The sequence below is a fragment of the Macrobrachium nipponense genome, chromosome 33 (assembly GCF_015104395.2).
Source record: "Macrobrachium nipponense isolate FS-2020 chromosome 33, ASM1510439v2, whole genome shotgun sequence".
Lineage (NCBI taxonomy): Eukaryota > Metazoa > Arthropoda > Malacostraca > Decapoda > Palaemonidae > Macrobrachium > Macrobrachium nipponense.
Genome location: NC_087219.1, coordinates 26,095,537 through 26,113,036, shown reverse-complemented (window position 1 = coordinate 26,113,036; position 17,500 = coordinate 26,095,537). Strand labels below are relative to the sequence as shown.

Here is a 17,500-nt window from a genome sequence, read left to right as displayed (position 1 = left end):
TGAAGAAGAAGAAGAGAAGAAGAAGAAGAAGACGAAGAAGAAATGAATCTGCTTCAATGGATAACAAACAAAACATTACATATATGCCCAGGTACATAATGGCCAACTGTTGAAAGGTGAATTAGGCTTCATATAGGCCTAATTTCAATCGTATACAAGACCAGTGCCTCCCATAACAGAACTTTTAGTGTACAACAGCATGGAAGTTTTATTTCCATCGCGTTTTTAATTCCAGCTCACTTGTATAACTGCAACATAATATGTGTGCGGAAATCCTGATTACCTTTCGTTAGTTGGTAATACTGATAGACGGAGGTAATCTCACATTGGAATAAAGAGGTCATTTTCTTCCTTTACAATGTGAATGTACTGATAATTACGACATATTGATGTGGAAAAATCTGAGTCAAATGATTTTGGGAAATAATAACCGCTAAATATGCCCAGTTAGGACCAAAATTGAATATGTGTTAATCTTAACGTATATGCCATACATACATACATACATACATACATACATACATACATCATACATACATACATATTATAAAATATATATACATGTATGTGCATATATAAATGTACGTTATATATATATATATATATATATATATATATATATATATATATATATATATATATATATATATATATATAGTCATGTCACAATTACCGTGATTCATATACATACATCGAGCTACAAATGTCCTTTTTTGTTTTTTTAATATCTAATTCGCTCTACCTCGGAGTTAATATGTTTTCATATATGTTAAACTAAGGGGAATTTTATTTCTTTTTTTAATTCCGAGGTAGCGAATTAATATATTAAAAAAAGGAAACTGTTTGTATAATATATATATATATATATATATATATATATATATATATATATATATATATATATATATATTGGATAGTCCTCCTCTTTTTTCAGTAACATTCTTTCAGTATTTTCCTCTTTGTTTTATTTTGTGTCACTCCGCTCTATATTGTTTTGTTCAACTGATCAAGCGGTGTGTTGTTCTCTCTCGTTCTAATCCTTCCAGTGGGCGATTCAGAGCAAACGAAATGCTCTCTCTCTCTCTCTCTCTCTCTCTCTCTCTCTCTCTCTCTCTCTCTCTCTCTCTGCCTCTCCCTCTCTCTCCTCTCTCTCTCTCTCTCTCTCTCTCTGTTTGTGGATGTGTGTGTGTGTGTTTCCTTTCCTATATGTTTTGTGATGCAATTTATTCCGACAATAATCTGGTGTGATTACCAATATGGGAAACACAAATCAGATAGAGAGAGAGAGAGAGAGAGAGAGAGAGAGAGAGAGGAGAGATTTTTTTTAACCTTAAACTCTAGACTTTCAAGTAGTTTCCTTTCCCTGTAGTTGGTTTAGGCTTTACAGGATCTGTTTAAGAGAGAGAGAGAGAGAGAGAGAGAGAGAGAGAGTTTGTTAGGTTCTGTGTCACATATCTACTAAACTTTTTTTTATTTTATTTTTCTTTTATAGAACCAGACGCAATTTGGTATTCTGGGCCACACCGCTCAGGTCAGTCGACCAACTCCCTGGGTTTTCTTTTTGTATTTTCTTTTTATGTATGAAATCTTGAACTGAAGGATATATATATATATATATATATATATATATATATATATATATATATATATATATATATATAGAGAGAGAGAGAGAGAGAGAGAGAGAGAGAGAGAGAGAGAGAGAGAGAGAGAGAGAGACGGATACTGAAAAACTCCGCCACCTCAGCAACCGGAACTAACTACAGAACCAAATCCCCCCCCCCCCCCCACCCCCTATTCACGCAGCAGCGTTAACAAACTCGGTCATAAAACCTGAATGGTTATATATTTATATATATACACATCACTGCAGGTTTTGGCTCGGCGTCGAATTCAGCTTTTCACCTTGACCATTCCATCAAGCAATCCTCTCAACTCCGATTGGAAACAAAAACAAAAACACAACTGCAAAACTAAAAGTAACAGCAAAACAAAAGCAAAAAGTATTAAGCAATTCGTTCGCTGCTTGCAAGTATACTGTCGCTGCGTTCAATAAAGATTGGCTCGGTGAGAGAGATCGCGTCCACAAATTTTTATTATGATGTACAAGTCTCGACTTTGAACAGATACTTCATAGTGGGGGATATTAGAGTAGAATTGTGCTAATTGTGATACAAGTATGAAACTTGGCACACTGATTGTTTAACCTGTACGTTGCAAAATTCGGGTCCTGGCCAAAACAAATTTTTGTTTTTTCAAGATGGCCACTCCTTTTTTTCAAAATGGCGTCGTTCACAACTGTTCTCATGACAAGTATCTTCATATAACTCGACAAAACATTTAAATTAGTCAAGAATTTCTCTACTCATTCATTTGTACAACAATTTGGCATGATAGCAAGTAACCCAAAGGTCAATGAAAGCCATTTCCGGTTTCAAAATGGCTGCCAAATGGTAAAAAAGGCCGTTTTATTATTTAACGTTAACGAGAATTACAAATTCTGGCTACAACCATTCCACAACAAGTACAGTTTGCCTTATTAGGATACAAAATAGCCACAGTAGACTGCTTTTTGTCGAACCTGACAGTTACATGAACATAATCTGGACAAGAAAGCCCAGAGCGATAGCACTTGCAGTTACCAACATAGTTTGATTTTTTCACCCACATTTCAACAGTTCCTGACAAGATGCAGCAACAGAAGGGATCAGTGTCCATTTGGGTTTCCATGTTTCACTGTCTTTATCTTTTACCCAACCCCAAAGTTTCAGGACCAGGCAGCTCTTGATTTCGATTCAAAACTTGACCCCAAACATGCCCACCTGGGTATGCTGCCCTCTTGATGTGCTGCATTAAAGCATCCTTAGTTGGAGGGATTGCATCCAAAGACCTTTGTTTTCTCGCAAACAATTCAAAACGAAATTCATTGACTGCAAATGTAGTTGTTGCCCTGTCGTACATTGTGCATCAAGGATTTCTATGTCAGACTCTGAAATTAAATCGTAACGTACGAAGGCGAATGAATACCTCGGAACCATCTGGAAATACCTCCCATGTCTGCCACGCTGATTTTTGACCTCTTCCTCGAAATGCTGAGACGGTATCGCAACCAGTAAACGCGTGAAAAAATGGCAACGCGCCCGCAGGTATTTCCAGTAATGCTGCAAAATCATTGGAAATACCTATCCACATTCCATCAAGTCCAAGCTTTTCGAATAAGGAATTTCCTAAAACTACAACGTCATTATCTGTACTGTACATGGAAATGGCCTTACATCCATTGATGACTGCATGCCGGATATAAACGAATATTTCGAGTGTCAGCCTCTTCACGGTTGCACGGGTACAGCTGGGTTATGTCTGAAATCTTATTTGGAAGGACAGTTTCTCCTAGGGTTACAAATATGTGTTTGTCAGTCTCAGTGGTCACGATCAACTCACAAAGGAAAGCGAACAACTCTTAGAAAACGACTCCGAACCTTTGGTGGTTTAGTAGTTCCAACCACTTTTCGTCTCACTCCGGAACCGCTCTTTTCCCTGGTGCCTTAACACTGTCTTTTCTATACACATCGAATACAACGTCTACCCTTGGATACCTACTTAAGCAAGAAGCAATGTGCGGTAAAATAATATCATGGGCGTAGTCATTGATTCCCGAGGTGGTTTTGAATTGTCTGGTTTTGAATTTACCACCTGGTTTTGAATTTACCTCCTGGTTTTGAATTTACCTCCTGGTTTTGAATTTACCTCCTGGTTTTGAATTTACCTCCTGGTTTTGAATTTACCTCCAAGGACCTGGTTTGTTTGATACCATCCGGCCTGGTTTTTGAATTTGGACCAACCTCCTGGTTTTGATGACCTCCTGGTTTGAAGTTTACCACCTGTTTTGAACCTTTCCTCCTGGTTTTGAATTTACCACCTCCGTGAATTTACCTCCTGGTTTTGAATTTGGAACCTCCACCTGGATGAATTTAACCAACCTGGTTTTGAATTTACCTCCTGGTTTTGAATTTACCTCCTGGTTTTGAATTTACCTCCTGGTTTTGAATTTACCACCTGGTTTTGAATTTACCTCCTGGTTTTGAATTTACCTCCTGGTTTTGAATTTACCTCCTGGTTTTGAATTTACCACCTGGTTTTGAATTTACCTCCTGGTTTGAATTTAACCTCCGGGTTTTGAATTTACCTCTGGGTTTTGAATTTACCACCCGGGTGAATTTACCTCCTTGGTTTGAATTTACCACCTGGTTTTGAATTTACCTCCTGGTTTTGAATTGAACTCCTGGTTTGAATTTACTCCGGTTTTGGAATTTATTTAACCACTGGTTTTGAATTTCCTATTTCCTGGAGGTTTTGAATTTACCTCTGGTTTTAATTTTACCATTTCCTGGTTTTGAATTTATCCTGGTTTTGAATTTAACTCCTGGTTTTGAATTTGGACCTAACCTGGTTTTGAATTTGACCTCATGGTGAATTTACCACCGTTTGAATTTACCTCTGGTTTTGAATTTAACCAACCTGGTTTTAATTTACCTCCTGGTTTTGAATTTACCTCCCCCGGTTTGAATTTACCAACCTTGTTTGAATTTTACCTCCCTGGTTTGAATTTTACCACCTGGTTTTGAATTTAATTACCTCCTGGTTTTGAATTTACCACCTGGTTTTGAATTTACCTCCTGGTTTTGAATTTACACCTGGTTTTGAATTTACCTCCTGGTTTTGAATTTACCTTTTTTTTCGGTTTGAATTTACCTCCTGTTTGAATTTACTCCTGTTTTGAATTTACCTCTGGTTTTTGAATACCTCCTGGTTTTGAATTTACCACCTGGTTTTGAATTTACCTCCTGGTTTTGAATTTACCTCCTGGTTTTGAATTTACCTCCTGGTTTTGAATTTACCTCCTGGTTTTGAATTTACCACCTGGTTTTGAATTTACCTCCTGGTTTTTGAATTACCTCCTGGTTTGAATTTACCTCCTGTTTGAATTTACCCCCCCCCCCCCCAACCTGGTTTTGAAAAAAAAATTTACCCTCCTGGTTTTGAATTTACCTCCTGGTTTTGAATTTACCTCCTGGTTTTGAATTTACCACCTGGTTTTGAATTTACCAGCTGCGCCATCAATCATCAATGGGTCAGACATTGGATCAGTTGCTGGGTTTTCAACATCCATCTTGTGACATTGATTTCTTCATGGCTGAAGAAATCTTCCATATCGCATTGTCTGCTTTGGCATGAAATGAAGAACCTCGAATACAGATTACAACCATTTTTCAAATTTTCTATCTTTCTTTTTTAAGGTCCTGTGCTATTTGGCTTTGATTTGCGGCTGAGCAAAGGGAAGTTGTTCATTTTGATTGGATCGTAGAAATCAGGTTGTCCCTCATTTGTAATTCTTTGTAGAAATTCGTCGTATTGCTTTAGCCCAATATCCTTTAAGGTGTCGATTTATGCAACCTCTGAACTCACAATAACTTTTGAGTCAAGTTTGTAAAGATCAGAGGATTCTTCTAGAAATGGATTTCCGAAATCATTTAAAGTCTTAACAAACCTTTGAACTTCAAAGAATGACTTCTGTGGGATCATTGTATCCTCATGGCGTTTAATATCTGACAACCTGTGGGGTGAATTGCCAATGGTTTCAAACTCGGCTACTAGTCTGCTTATTTCGGGACCAACTACCATCCAGCGTCTCAAAGCTGCAGGATCCTCCGTTAAACCAATAGCACCACCGTCACCTTTTATTGAAGCGTTGTTCTGTTCATGTGCTTGATCAATTGCAATGTTAGAAAATGCTTTGTTCGTCTTCTTGATATTATTATGAAATTTGAATGTAGGGACAAAAAAAAAAATCATTATTCATGCGTTGTGTTCCAAAACGCGCGTTGAAATGCCAAAAAAGGCATGGTTAAGCTGTGAAAATTTTTGTATTCTGATTTTTTGCGCATGCGCAGTACAAAACTATTAGAAATAAACTTATTATTGATTATTGGAAACGTTCTAGAAAGAATGTACATAAATTAATTCACCAGTTTTATTCAAAAGAACGTTAACAGATAATATGAAGTCGATATTTCAGATTTCTTCCATTGCAAAAACCGCCATATTGAAAAATTGGGTGGCCATTTTGAAAAATGGATTTTTTTTTTTTGCCAGGAGTTTGAAAGTGTATAGAATAGTTTAGTGGGCCTTTGTGCAAAATTTCACGATTTGCACAATTACCTTGATTATCTGGAATATTATCCTCCACTATCAACAAAAGAGAGGGATAAATACCTCAGATAAAGAGAGAGAGAGAGAGAGAGAGAGAGAAGGAGGTGCTGAGTGGTATACCAGCTTATAGGCTTTCTCGTTAAATAAGCCTATGTTACATATCCAGTTAGGGTTTTTTTTTATTATTATTTTCTAGGCCTAGAGACGGGAGTTTGGGTAAATCTCTGAGGCCTAGAAACCAAGATTTCATTTCCTGGTCAAGTTTAGGCGTGAACAGATTTCCAGCAAGAAGTGGGAATTTTGGCCAAATCTTTACCTAAAAGGAAATATCTACTTTGTACCAAGAATACTTAGATATTGGGACTTTTAAACATAAGCAAATGACTTAAATGAATGAACAAATCAATTAAGATAAAGAAATATTTAAAACGCATGAAAATCTAAATAAACCAGATTGTAAGTTAAAGAAGTGTTTTACGAACAATCGAGTTTTCTGTACAGCTTATACTCAAGGCCACCGAAAATAGATCTATCTTTCGGTGGTCTCGGTATAATGCTGTATGAACCGCGGCCCATGAAACTTTAACCACGGCCTGGTGGTAGCCTGTCCTATATCGTTGCCAGACTTACGATCATGGCTAACTTGAACCTTAAATGAAATAAAAGCTACTATGAACAGAGGGCTGCTATTTGGTATGTTTTTTGATGCTTGGAGGGTGGATGATCAACAGACCAATTTGCAGCCCTCTAACCTCAGTAGTTTTCAAGATCTGAGGGCGGACAAAAAAAAGTGCTTCAGTGGCGTGGTCGGCATGGTGTTGGCGTCCCACCTCGGTGGTTGCGAGTTCAATTCTCGGCCATTCCATTGAGGAGTGAGAGATGTGTATTTCTGGTGATAGAAGTTCACTCTCGACGTCGTTCGGAAGTCACGTAAAGGCGTTGGTCCCGTTGCTGAATAACCATGGTTCCATGCAACGTAAAAACACCATACAAAAAAAAAAAAAAAAAAAAAAAAAAAATGAACTGAAAGAGTTAAGAATGCAAGAAAAGTACCTTGAAACTAGCTGACAACCTCCCGAATTTGAAAGTCATCTTCCATTCTCCTGTTCCAAAATTGTTGCTGGAAAGTAAAGGAAGATCCTGGAACTTGAGTAGAATCTGTGTAAGCAAATGCTCCCGTCAGTCGAGATAGAAAATGATTAAAATGAAAAGCCTTCATATTATCTAAAGGCTATAATTTGTTACTTCATTTTGATTAAAAGTAGCGTTTCATATAACTTCTTTATTTAAAAGCAACATTTGTAGTCACCGCATTCTTGTTATAAGCAATATGTGCAATCACTTAATTCAGGTTAAAGGGAATATTCTTCATTCTCATTGAAAGTAAATATGGGTTCCCTTCCTTCTGGTTAAAACCAACATTTGCAGTCACTTCGTTCTGGTTAAAAGCAATATTTTCAGTCACTTAATTCTGGTTAAAGGCAATATTCTTCATTTTCATTAAAAGCAAAATTTGCAATCCCTTCCTTTTGGTCAACAGCAACATTCCTATAATTCCCTTCTGGCTCAGAGCTTATCTATCTCAGCCGAGCGCTGGAATATCAGAGGAAAAAATTGTCCTCAGATAATGTACACAAACGGTTGATTTTCGCTCCCCTCGGTCGTATATGGTTCTTCTGTCTTTCCCCTCAGCGGCAAAGCTGGCATGGCATTTAATTCCTGGTGTTACTGACATCAGAATTTATTAGATGACTGCAATTATCGGGTGAAAATGATCTGTGGCAGTCTTTTATGAAATTTTTTCTCTTTATAGGGAAATGGTATCTTGGTTCTGTTAGGAATTCCTCAAATATGTTTGTGTTCATAAAGGGAAGTAGCTTTACTGCCGGCGGTCTCTCTCTCTCTCTTTCGCGGGTCTTTCTCGTGTTGTGAAATTTCTTCAATCCTGTCCCCTTCTTCTCTCCTTTTACAGGTTCTTTCTCGTGCTTGAACTTAGAATCCTTTCTCCTCTCTCTCTCTCTCTATCTCTACTTTTACATGGTCTTCTCGTGCTTCGAATTTACGGACAACCTCTCTCTCTCTCTCTCTCTCTCTCTCTCTCTCTCTCTCTCTCTCTCTCGACGTCGTCACAATCAAAAGGAGGACTTTTATGCAAATTGGAAGCGGCAGCAGCAGCGAGAAATTCTGTTCTCTTTGCGTCCGTCCCACGAATCCAGATTCACGGAAGTAAGGAAGCCGAGGGTTTTGATAATAGAGCGTAACCACTTTACCGAAGAAGATGCCTTTAAAAAAAAAAAAAAAAAAAAAAAAAAAAAAACACACACCCACGGAATCTAAATGGGAATCCTCCGATTCCTTTGAGGAAAATAAGCAGCTTTGCATAACTTGTGTGCGTATGTGTGTGCGCGCGCGTTGGTGTAAGTCTTTGTATGCAATGAAATAAGTAGAAATAGGTACGTATAGGCCTACGTGATCTACAGCAAGGAATGTACATCATAGGCCTACTTGAACATTTAACCGGAATGTACGTACATAGCATGCATAAGCATTTAGCAAGGAATATACATACACAGGCCTAAGTCAACATTTAACAAGGAATGTACGTACATAGGCCTACATGAACATTTAACAGGGATTGTACGTATATTGGCCTACGTGAGCATTTACAAAAGAAATGATCGTACGTAACCTACGGTGAGCATTTACGATGTACTTTTACGCACTACTGAGATTTTAAAACGAATATACGTACGTAGGCCTATGTTAGCATTTAACAGAGAATGTACGTACATAGGCCTACGCGAGAACAGTGAATGTGCGTACGTAGACCTATGTGAGCATTAACAAAGAATGTACTACGTACATAGGCCTACGTGAGCATTTTACAGAGAATGTACGTACATAGGACTATGTGAGCATTTTACAGAGAATGTACGTACATAGGACTATGTGAGCATTTTACAGAGAATGTACTTACATAGGACTATGTGTGCACGTAACAGAGAATGTACGTACATATGCCTACGTAAGCATTTAGCAAGGAATGTATATGTGCATAGTTTACGAGAGCATTTAGAAAGGAATATGACCACCCATTGGCCAACCGAAATGCATTGCTGATTGATTTATTTGCTCATTTAATCTGACGTTGCAAGAATTAACGAAAGCAGATGGAAGCCATGTCCATCTTGTTTTATAATGGAGGGCGAGAAAGGAATGTGGGTTTCTGGTTGTATTGTGTTGTATTGTCTGTGCTTTGTATATTCTCTGTAGTATACGACCCTGAGCTGAAAATAAGAGATATTATTATTATTATTATTATTAATATTTTGTGGTATCTGTTTCACACAAGACAGGCTTTACGTATTTTATCAACCAGAGAAAGCCATATGAGAGAGAGAGAGAGAGAGAGAGAGAGAGAGAGAGAGAGAGAGAGAGAGATTTTACATAATTCTCAAAACTAGATTGACATTACAAGAAGAAAGAGAGAGAGAGAGAGAGAGAGAGAGAGAGAGAGAGAGAGAGAGAGAGAGAGAAATTTTACATAAATCTCAACACGAGATAGAAATTACGAGAAGAGAGAAAGAGAGAGAGAGAGAGAGAGAGAGAGAGAGGAGAGAGAGAGAGAGAGAGAGAAATAGAGAAATTTTACATAAATTCTCAAACACGAGATAGACATTACTAGAAAGACGAGACTAGAGAGAGGAGATGAGAGAGGAAAGAAACTAAGTAATTCTCAATACGAGATAGATCTTACAAGAAGAGAGAGAGAGATAAAGAGATTTTAGGTACTTCTGAACACAACTAAAATACATTGCAAGGACAGTGAGAGAGAAGAGAGAGAGAGAGAGAGAGAGAGAGAGAGAGAGAGAGAGAGAGAACCATTTCAACCCGACAGCTGAATTCTACAGCAGCATTTAGGCTTTCGACTGAAAAGCGTGTTGTTACATATCCGCTTCCTCCCATTTTATTTAATTTTTGGGTCCCATTGGGGGTGACAGCTGTGAATTTCGTATGCAGGTCTAGAACTGAGGCAAATGGCGCCCGGCCTGTTCTGCCCAATTTTATGAACTTTTCGACTTAGAGGCGAATTTACTGTGCTGTATACTGCTCCGTTGGTCGTTTCAGTATTATTATTATTATTATTATTATTATTATTATTATTATTATTATTATTATTATTATTATTATTATTATTATTATTATTATTATTATTATTATTGCCACAAACAAGTTCTTCTTCCAAGTTATTACTATTATTATTATTGAAAGGAAAACCTCCTTCAGGCTAACTTCCTTGAATAGAATAGCAATGTATGCTGTATGCCGTTGAACTTATATTATTATTATTATTATTTCGTACTGTAAACAGATTATGAGTCAAGCAAGAGCAACCATTAACTTGCTAACCCGGGTTAAGCAAAGTTGAATCCCTATAAAATGAAAATAGATAAACTTCAAGCCAAAGGGAGAGGAACATTGTAAAATTCGGGCCTCCAAAGAATTATTATTATTATTATTATTATTATTATTGATTATTATTATTATTATTATTATTATTATTATTATTATTATTATTATTATTATTATTATTATTATTCAGAAGACGAACCCTATTCATATTGAAGAAGCCCACCTCAGCGGCTACTGACTTGTAGACTCCAGAGAAATATTATTATTATTATTATTATTATTATTATTATTATTATTATTATTATTATTATTATTATTATTATAGTTATTATTATTATGAAAAATGAAAAATAAATAACAACGAATTAATAAATAAATCCATAAATGAATCTGTCATTGACCTGAAGTAATACATACAATCTCTCTCTCTCTGTCTCTCTCTCTCTTCTCTCTCTCTCCTCTCTCTCTCTCTCTCTCTCTCTCTCCATATATCTTTCTCGTGTTGGTAAACAATTAGAATTTGACCTCACGGAATATTTTCTATTCGTACTTATTTTTAATGAAAGTGCTTCTAGTAAATCCTCCATCAGAGGAACTTGATTCCATTCCTGTCTTTCGCTTAAAAATAATCTTTCTCTGTCTGTCTCTGTCTCTGTCTGTCTGTCTGTCTCACTTACTGGGTGATTTAATGCCGGAATTGGTGGTCTGTGGGGAATTCATCTCTCTTACACGATATATAAACATCTGAAGTCCCTAGAGATTTTTCCTTCCCGATCTGATCACGAGACTCGAAGAAGAAGAATCTCTGGTTTTCGAAGAATCATTTTCTTTCCAAGCATCTGTGAAGCCTTGTGGAGTCTTTTGTAAACAAACGATGGCGCGTGATTTTAGGAATATGAATAAATTGGTTTATTTATCTCTTCTTTTCTCATACTGATCTCTTCTTATTTTTATTTTCTTTTCTGATAACCGGTCTCTAATTTCTGTGCTTCTTGCGACCTTTTGTTACTTCTTTTGAAATGTTAACTTGAATTTCTTCAAGTCAGTAGCCCCTTCGGAGGTCATGTTCCATATGAATAGAGTTCGTCTCTGAATTTTAATAATAATAATACCATCAGCTTCCTCAAAAATACAATGCGCAACTGGAATACAATACTTACAAGCTCTGGAATAAGACTAGCAGAGGTTAATATCAGGAGAGGGATCTTCCAGGGCGACTCACTGTCCCCACTACTCTTCGTAGTAGCCATGATTCCCATGACAAAAGTACTACAGAAGATGGATGCCGGGTACCAACTCAAGAAAAGAGGCAACAGAATCAACCATCTGATGTTCATGGACGACATCAAGCTGTATGGTAAGAGCATCAAGGAAATAGATACCCTAATATCCAGACCTGTAAGGATTGTATCTGAGGACATCAGGATGGAGTTTGGAATAGAAAAAAAAAATGCGCCTTAGTCAACATACAAAAGGCAAAGTAACGAGAACTGAAGGATGAAAGCTACCAGATGGGGCGCAACATCAAACACATAGATGAGACAGGATACAAATACCTGGGAATAATGGAAGGAGGAGATATAAAACACCAAGAGATGAAGGACACGATCAGGAAAGAATATATGCAGAGACTCAAGGCGATACTCAAGTCAAAACTCAATGGAGGAAATATGATAAAAGCCATAAACACATGCAGTGGGCAGTGCCAGTAATCAGATACAGCTCAGGAATAGTGGAATGGACGAAGGCAGAAACTCCGCAGCATAGATCAGAAAACCAGGAAACATATGACAATACACAAAGCACTACACCCAAGAGCAAATACGGACAGACTATACATAACACGAAAGGAAGGAGGGAGAGGGTACTAAGTATAGAGGACTGCGTCAACATCGAAAACAGAGCACTGGTGCAATATCTGAAAACCAGTGAAGACGAGTGGCTAAAGAGTGCATGGGAAGAAGGACTAATAAAAGCAGACGAAGACCCAGAAATATACAGAGACAGGAGAAAGACAGAAAGAACAGAGGACTGGCACAACAAACCAATGCATGGACAATACATGAGACAGACTAAAGAACTAGCCAGCGATGACAATTGGCAATGGCTACAGAGGGGAGAGCTAAAGAAGGAAACTGAAGGAATGATACAGCGGCACAAGATCAGGCCCTAAGAACCAGACATGTTCAAAGTACGATAGACGGAAATAACATCTCTCCCATATGTAGGAAGTGCAATACGAAAAGTGAAACCATAAACCACATAGCAAGTGAATGCCCGGCACTTGCACAGAACCAGTACAAAAAGAGGCATGATTCAGTAGCAAAAGCCCTCCACTGGAGCCTGTGCAAGAAACATCAGCTACCTTGCAGTAATAAGTGGTACGAGCACCAACCTGAAGGAGTGATAGAAAACGATCAGGCGAAGATCCTCTGGGACTATGGTATCAGAACGGATAGGGTGATACGTGCAAACAGACCAGATGTGACGTTGATTGACAAAGTCAAGAAGAAAGTATCACTCATTGATGTCGCAATACCATGGGACACCAGAGTTTGAAGAGAAAGAGAGGGAAAAATTGGATAAGTATCAAGATCTGAAAATAGAAATAAGAAGGATATGGGATATGCCAGTGGAAATCGTACCCATAATCATAGGAGCACTAGGCACGATCCCAAGATCCCTGAAAAGGAATCTAGAAAAAACTAGAGGCTGAAGTAGCTCCAGGGCTCATGCAGAAGAGTGTGATCCTAGAAACGGCACACATAGTAAGAAGAGTGATTTACTCCTAAGGAGGCAGGATGCAACCCGGAACCCCACACTATAAATACCACCCAGTCGAATTGGAGGACTGTGATAGAGTAAAAAAAAAAAAAAAAAAAAAAAAAAAAAAAAAAATAATAATAATAATAATAATAATAATAATAATAGTTCTTTGGAAACTTGCATTTTAAGTCAGTAGTCCCTGTGGTGGGCTTCTTCCATATAAATAGAAGTCCTCTTCTGACTAAAAATAATAATAATGATAACTCAAAAAGGAAACAGAGGGAGTGCTAACAGCGGCACAAAAATCAGGCCCTAAGACCCAGATGTGTCCACCGAACAATAGGTGGGAATAACATCTCACCCATATGCAGGAAGTGTAATGTCAAAAACGAGGCCATAAACCACATAGCAAACGAATGTTCGGCACTTGCACAGAACCAGCACAAAAAGAGGCACGATTCAGTAGCTAAAGCCCTCCACTGGAGCCTGTGCAAGAAACACCAAATGCGTCGCGTCGAGTGGAGTCGAGTCGCATTCATTCAAGTGATGCAAGTCATTTTGACTAAACCCTGTTCACACCAAATGCGTCAACTTAAGTCAAGTCTGTACTCATTTGTATCTTATTTCCGCGACAGTGGAACAGTAGCTTTTTATGAGAATGGATGCATATTCTCTTGGTGAAATTACTGCTTTGGTGTGGCTTTGGCGTCGCAAACGTCAAAAAAGTAAACCTAGAATCGGGTGCATTATTTGAACGCCAGGAGGCCTCATTTTGACATCGCGTATTCAAGAACCTGACCTCTTTCTCCTTAAAGGAAATAGTGATGGCCACACCTAAGAGTCAAAATAGATCAACGTGAAATGATGGATAACAGTGTGTATTTTATAATTACGAGTACCTGTTTATTTATTTATTTATTTATTTGTCCATTTATTTTTTTCTTTTCTAATAACTGATCTTTTCTGTCTGTTTTTCTGTTACCTTCTCTTACTTCTTTTCTAATGAACACCATAATATTCTTTGGAACGTCGAATTTCAAGTCACTGGACCCTGTGGTGAGGTTGTTCCATATGAATACGACTCATCTTCTCAATATAATAATAATAATTAATAATAATAATAATAATAATAATAATAACTAATAATAATAATAATAATAATAGACATACATGAAAATTTTGAGGTTTGAGGTTATAAACCTCCATTCCTTTCTTCCCTTTTTTCTTATTTTTCTGGCCTGCTCAAGAACAGGACTGGTTGCCCGTCCCAACTACCCATAAGAATTTGCACGTCCGTCAACAGTCCTTATGCCAATGACTAACGAGAATTAATGGGTAATAATAATACAATTAAGAAGTTTTCTGTTTCTTATGATTTCGTGAACTTGTTTATCGTCTGTTCTGTTTTAGTCTTTTCAGTCTTTCTAGGGGGCCGTTGTAGTCTCAAAGTTATTATTATTATTATTATTATTATTATTATTATTTTTTTTTTTTTTTTTTTTTTTTTTTTTTTGCTCTATCACAGTCCTCCAATTCGACTGGGTGGTATTTATAGTGTGGGGTTCCGGGTTGCATCATGCCTCCTTATGAGTCATCACTCTTATTACTATGTGTGCCGTTTCTAGGATCACACTCTTCTGCATGAGTCCTGGAGCTACTTCAGCCTCTAGTTTTTCTAGATTCCTTTTCAGGGATCTTGGGATCGTGCCTAGTGCTCCTATGATTATGGGTACGATTTCCACTGGCATATCCCATATCCTTCTTATTTCTATTTTCAGATCTTGATACTTATCCAATTTTTCCCTCTCTTTCTCTTCAACTCTGGTGTCCCATGGTATTGCGACATCAATGAGTGATACTTTCTTCTTGGCTTTGTCAATCAACGTCACGTCTGGTCTGTTTGCACGTATCACCCTATCCGTTCTGATACCATAGTCCCAGAGGATCTTTGCCTGATCGTTTTCTATCACTCCGTCAGGTTGGTGCTCGTACCACTTATTACTGCAAGGTAGCTGATGTTTATTATTATTATTCAGAAGATGGCCCTATCCATATGGAACAAGCCCACCACAGGGGACATTGACGGGAAATTCAAGCTTCCAAAGAATATTCTGCCATTCATTGGAAAGAAGTATTAACAGAAGGTAATGGGAAATACAGAATGAAAAGATTGCTAATCAGAGAGAGAGAGAGAGAGAGAGAGAGAGAGAGAGAGAGAGAGAGAGAGAGAGAGAGAGAGAGAGAGAGAGTTAGTTTTATCATCGACTTGTGTTTGTGATGGTTAATTTTTCAAAATCATTTTCAAAAACAATATACAATTGCTAACAAATGTCCCCATACTCAAATCATTCTTCAATTGAATCCCTGCAGACGGGTTCGTTTGAAACAGCCATGCACACACATATACAAACACACACATGCGCGCATACACACAAGCGAATCCTTATACCATTCTACCATCTTTCTTCTTAACTACAGTGAATGTCACTTTCTAATTATCACAAGAAATAGCAACGTTGTCAGCTCATACAAAACCACGAAATCAAGTTGAAAGCCAAGTGTTCATTTGGCAGAAATCTTACGTTGACTTCGAGATCTCTGTTAAAGGTAGATACGATGGTGAATAGCCTCTGCTTGGAGGAAAACTAGATGGTTAAGCGTACAAGGCTGAAGCATGAAAAGGGTACAGACGTAGCCTGTTCTCCCTTATAAGGAAATTATTGTTTGTAGTTTTTAAAAGGCAGGGGTTCTGCCCGCCATCCCAGGACCCATGAATGGCCTGCAAGCCATCCCAAGCCCCTTGGTGGGCCTGCCCACCATCCTGGGACCCATGGTGGGCCTGCCCACCATCCTGGGACCTGTGGCGGGCCTGCCCACCCTCCCGGGACCTGTGGCGGGCCTCTATGCCATCCCGGGACCTGTGGTGGGTCTCCCCACCGTCCCGGGACCTGTGGAAAGCTGCCCGCCATCACAGGGCCCCCGTGGTGGGCCTGCAAGCCGTCCTGGGCTTTGTGGCGGGCCTGCAAGCCGTGCCGGGCCCTGCGGCGGGGCTGAAAGCCGGGCCTGCAAGCCGTGCCGGGCCCCGTGGCGGGCCTGCCGACCGTCCCTGGACCCGTGTCAGGCCTCCCCACCGTCCCGGGACCCGTGGCGGGCCTGCAAGCCGTGCCGGGCCCTGTGGAGGGCCTGCCCACCGTCCCTGGACCCGTGTCAGGCCTCCCCACCGTCCCGGGACCCGTGGCGGGCCTGCAAGCCGTGCCGGCTGGGTGAGGGCCTGCCCACCGTCCCTGGACCCGTGTCAGGCCTCCCCCACCCGTCCCCGGGACCCGTGGCGGGCCCGCCAAGCCGTGCCGGGCCCTGTGGAGGGCCTGCCCACCGTCCCTGACCCTCAGGCCTCCCCGACCGTCCCGGACCCGTGGCGGGCCTGCAAGCCGTGCCGGGCCCTGTGGAGGGCCTGCCCACCGTCCCTGGACCCGTGTCAGGCCTCCCCACCGTCCCTGGACCCGTGTCAGGCCTCCCCACCGTCCCGGGACCCGTGGCGGGCCTGCAAGCCGTGCCGGGCCCTGTGGAGGGCCCCCACCGTCACCTGGACCCGTGTCAGGCCTCCCCACCGTCCCGGGACCCGTGGCGGGCCTGCAAGCCGTGCCGGGCCCTGTGGAGGGCCTGCCCACCGTCCCTGGACCCGTGTCAGGCCTCCCCACCGTCCCGGGACCCGTGGCGGGCCTGCAAGCCGTGCCGGGCCCTGTGGAGGGCCTGCCCACCGTCCCTGGACCCGTGTCAGGCCTCCCCCCGCCCCTACCGTCCGTGGACCCGTGGCGGGCCCTGCAAGCCGTACCGTGCTCTGTGGAGGGCCTGCCCACCGTCCCTCCCTGGACCCGTGTCTGCCTCCACGTCCCGGACCGTGCGGTCCCCTGCCCGGACCCGTGTCAGCCTCCCCACCGTCCCGGCGACCGCAAGCGGGCCTTCAAGCCGTGCCGGGCCCTGTGGAGGGCCCTGCCCACCAGTCCTGGGAACCCGTGGTTCCCGTAGTCAGGCCCTCCCACCGTCCCTGGACCCGTGTCAGGCCCCTCCCCACCGTCCGGGAACGTGGCGGGCCTGCAAGCCGTGCCGGGCC

The 17,500-nt window shown here is 40.6% G+C and overlaps 2 protein-coding genes across 2 annotated transcripts in view; both read left to right on the top strand.

Moving 5' to 3' along the window:
• The window catches only part of LOC135203032 (uncharacterized), a 339,686-nt gene that overhangs the window by 234,619 nt on the left and 87,567 nt on the right, over positions 1–17,500 (top strand). The window lies entirely within an intron of this gene.
• The window catches only part of LOC135202794 (foot protein 1 variant 2-like), a 1,647-nt gene continuing 310 nt past the window's right edge, over positions 16,164–17,500 (top strand). The window contains exon 1 of the mRNA XM_064232254.1: positions 16,164–17,500. This exon is cut by the window's right edge and continues 310 nt beyond it. Within this exon, the coding sequence (XP_064088324.1) occupies positions 16,164–17,500 (1,337 nt within the window).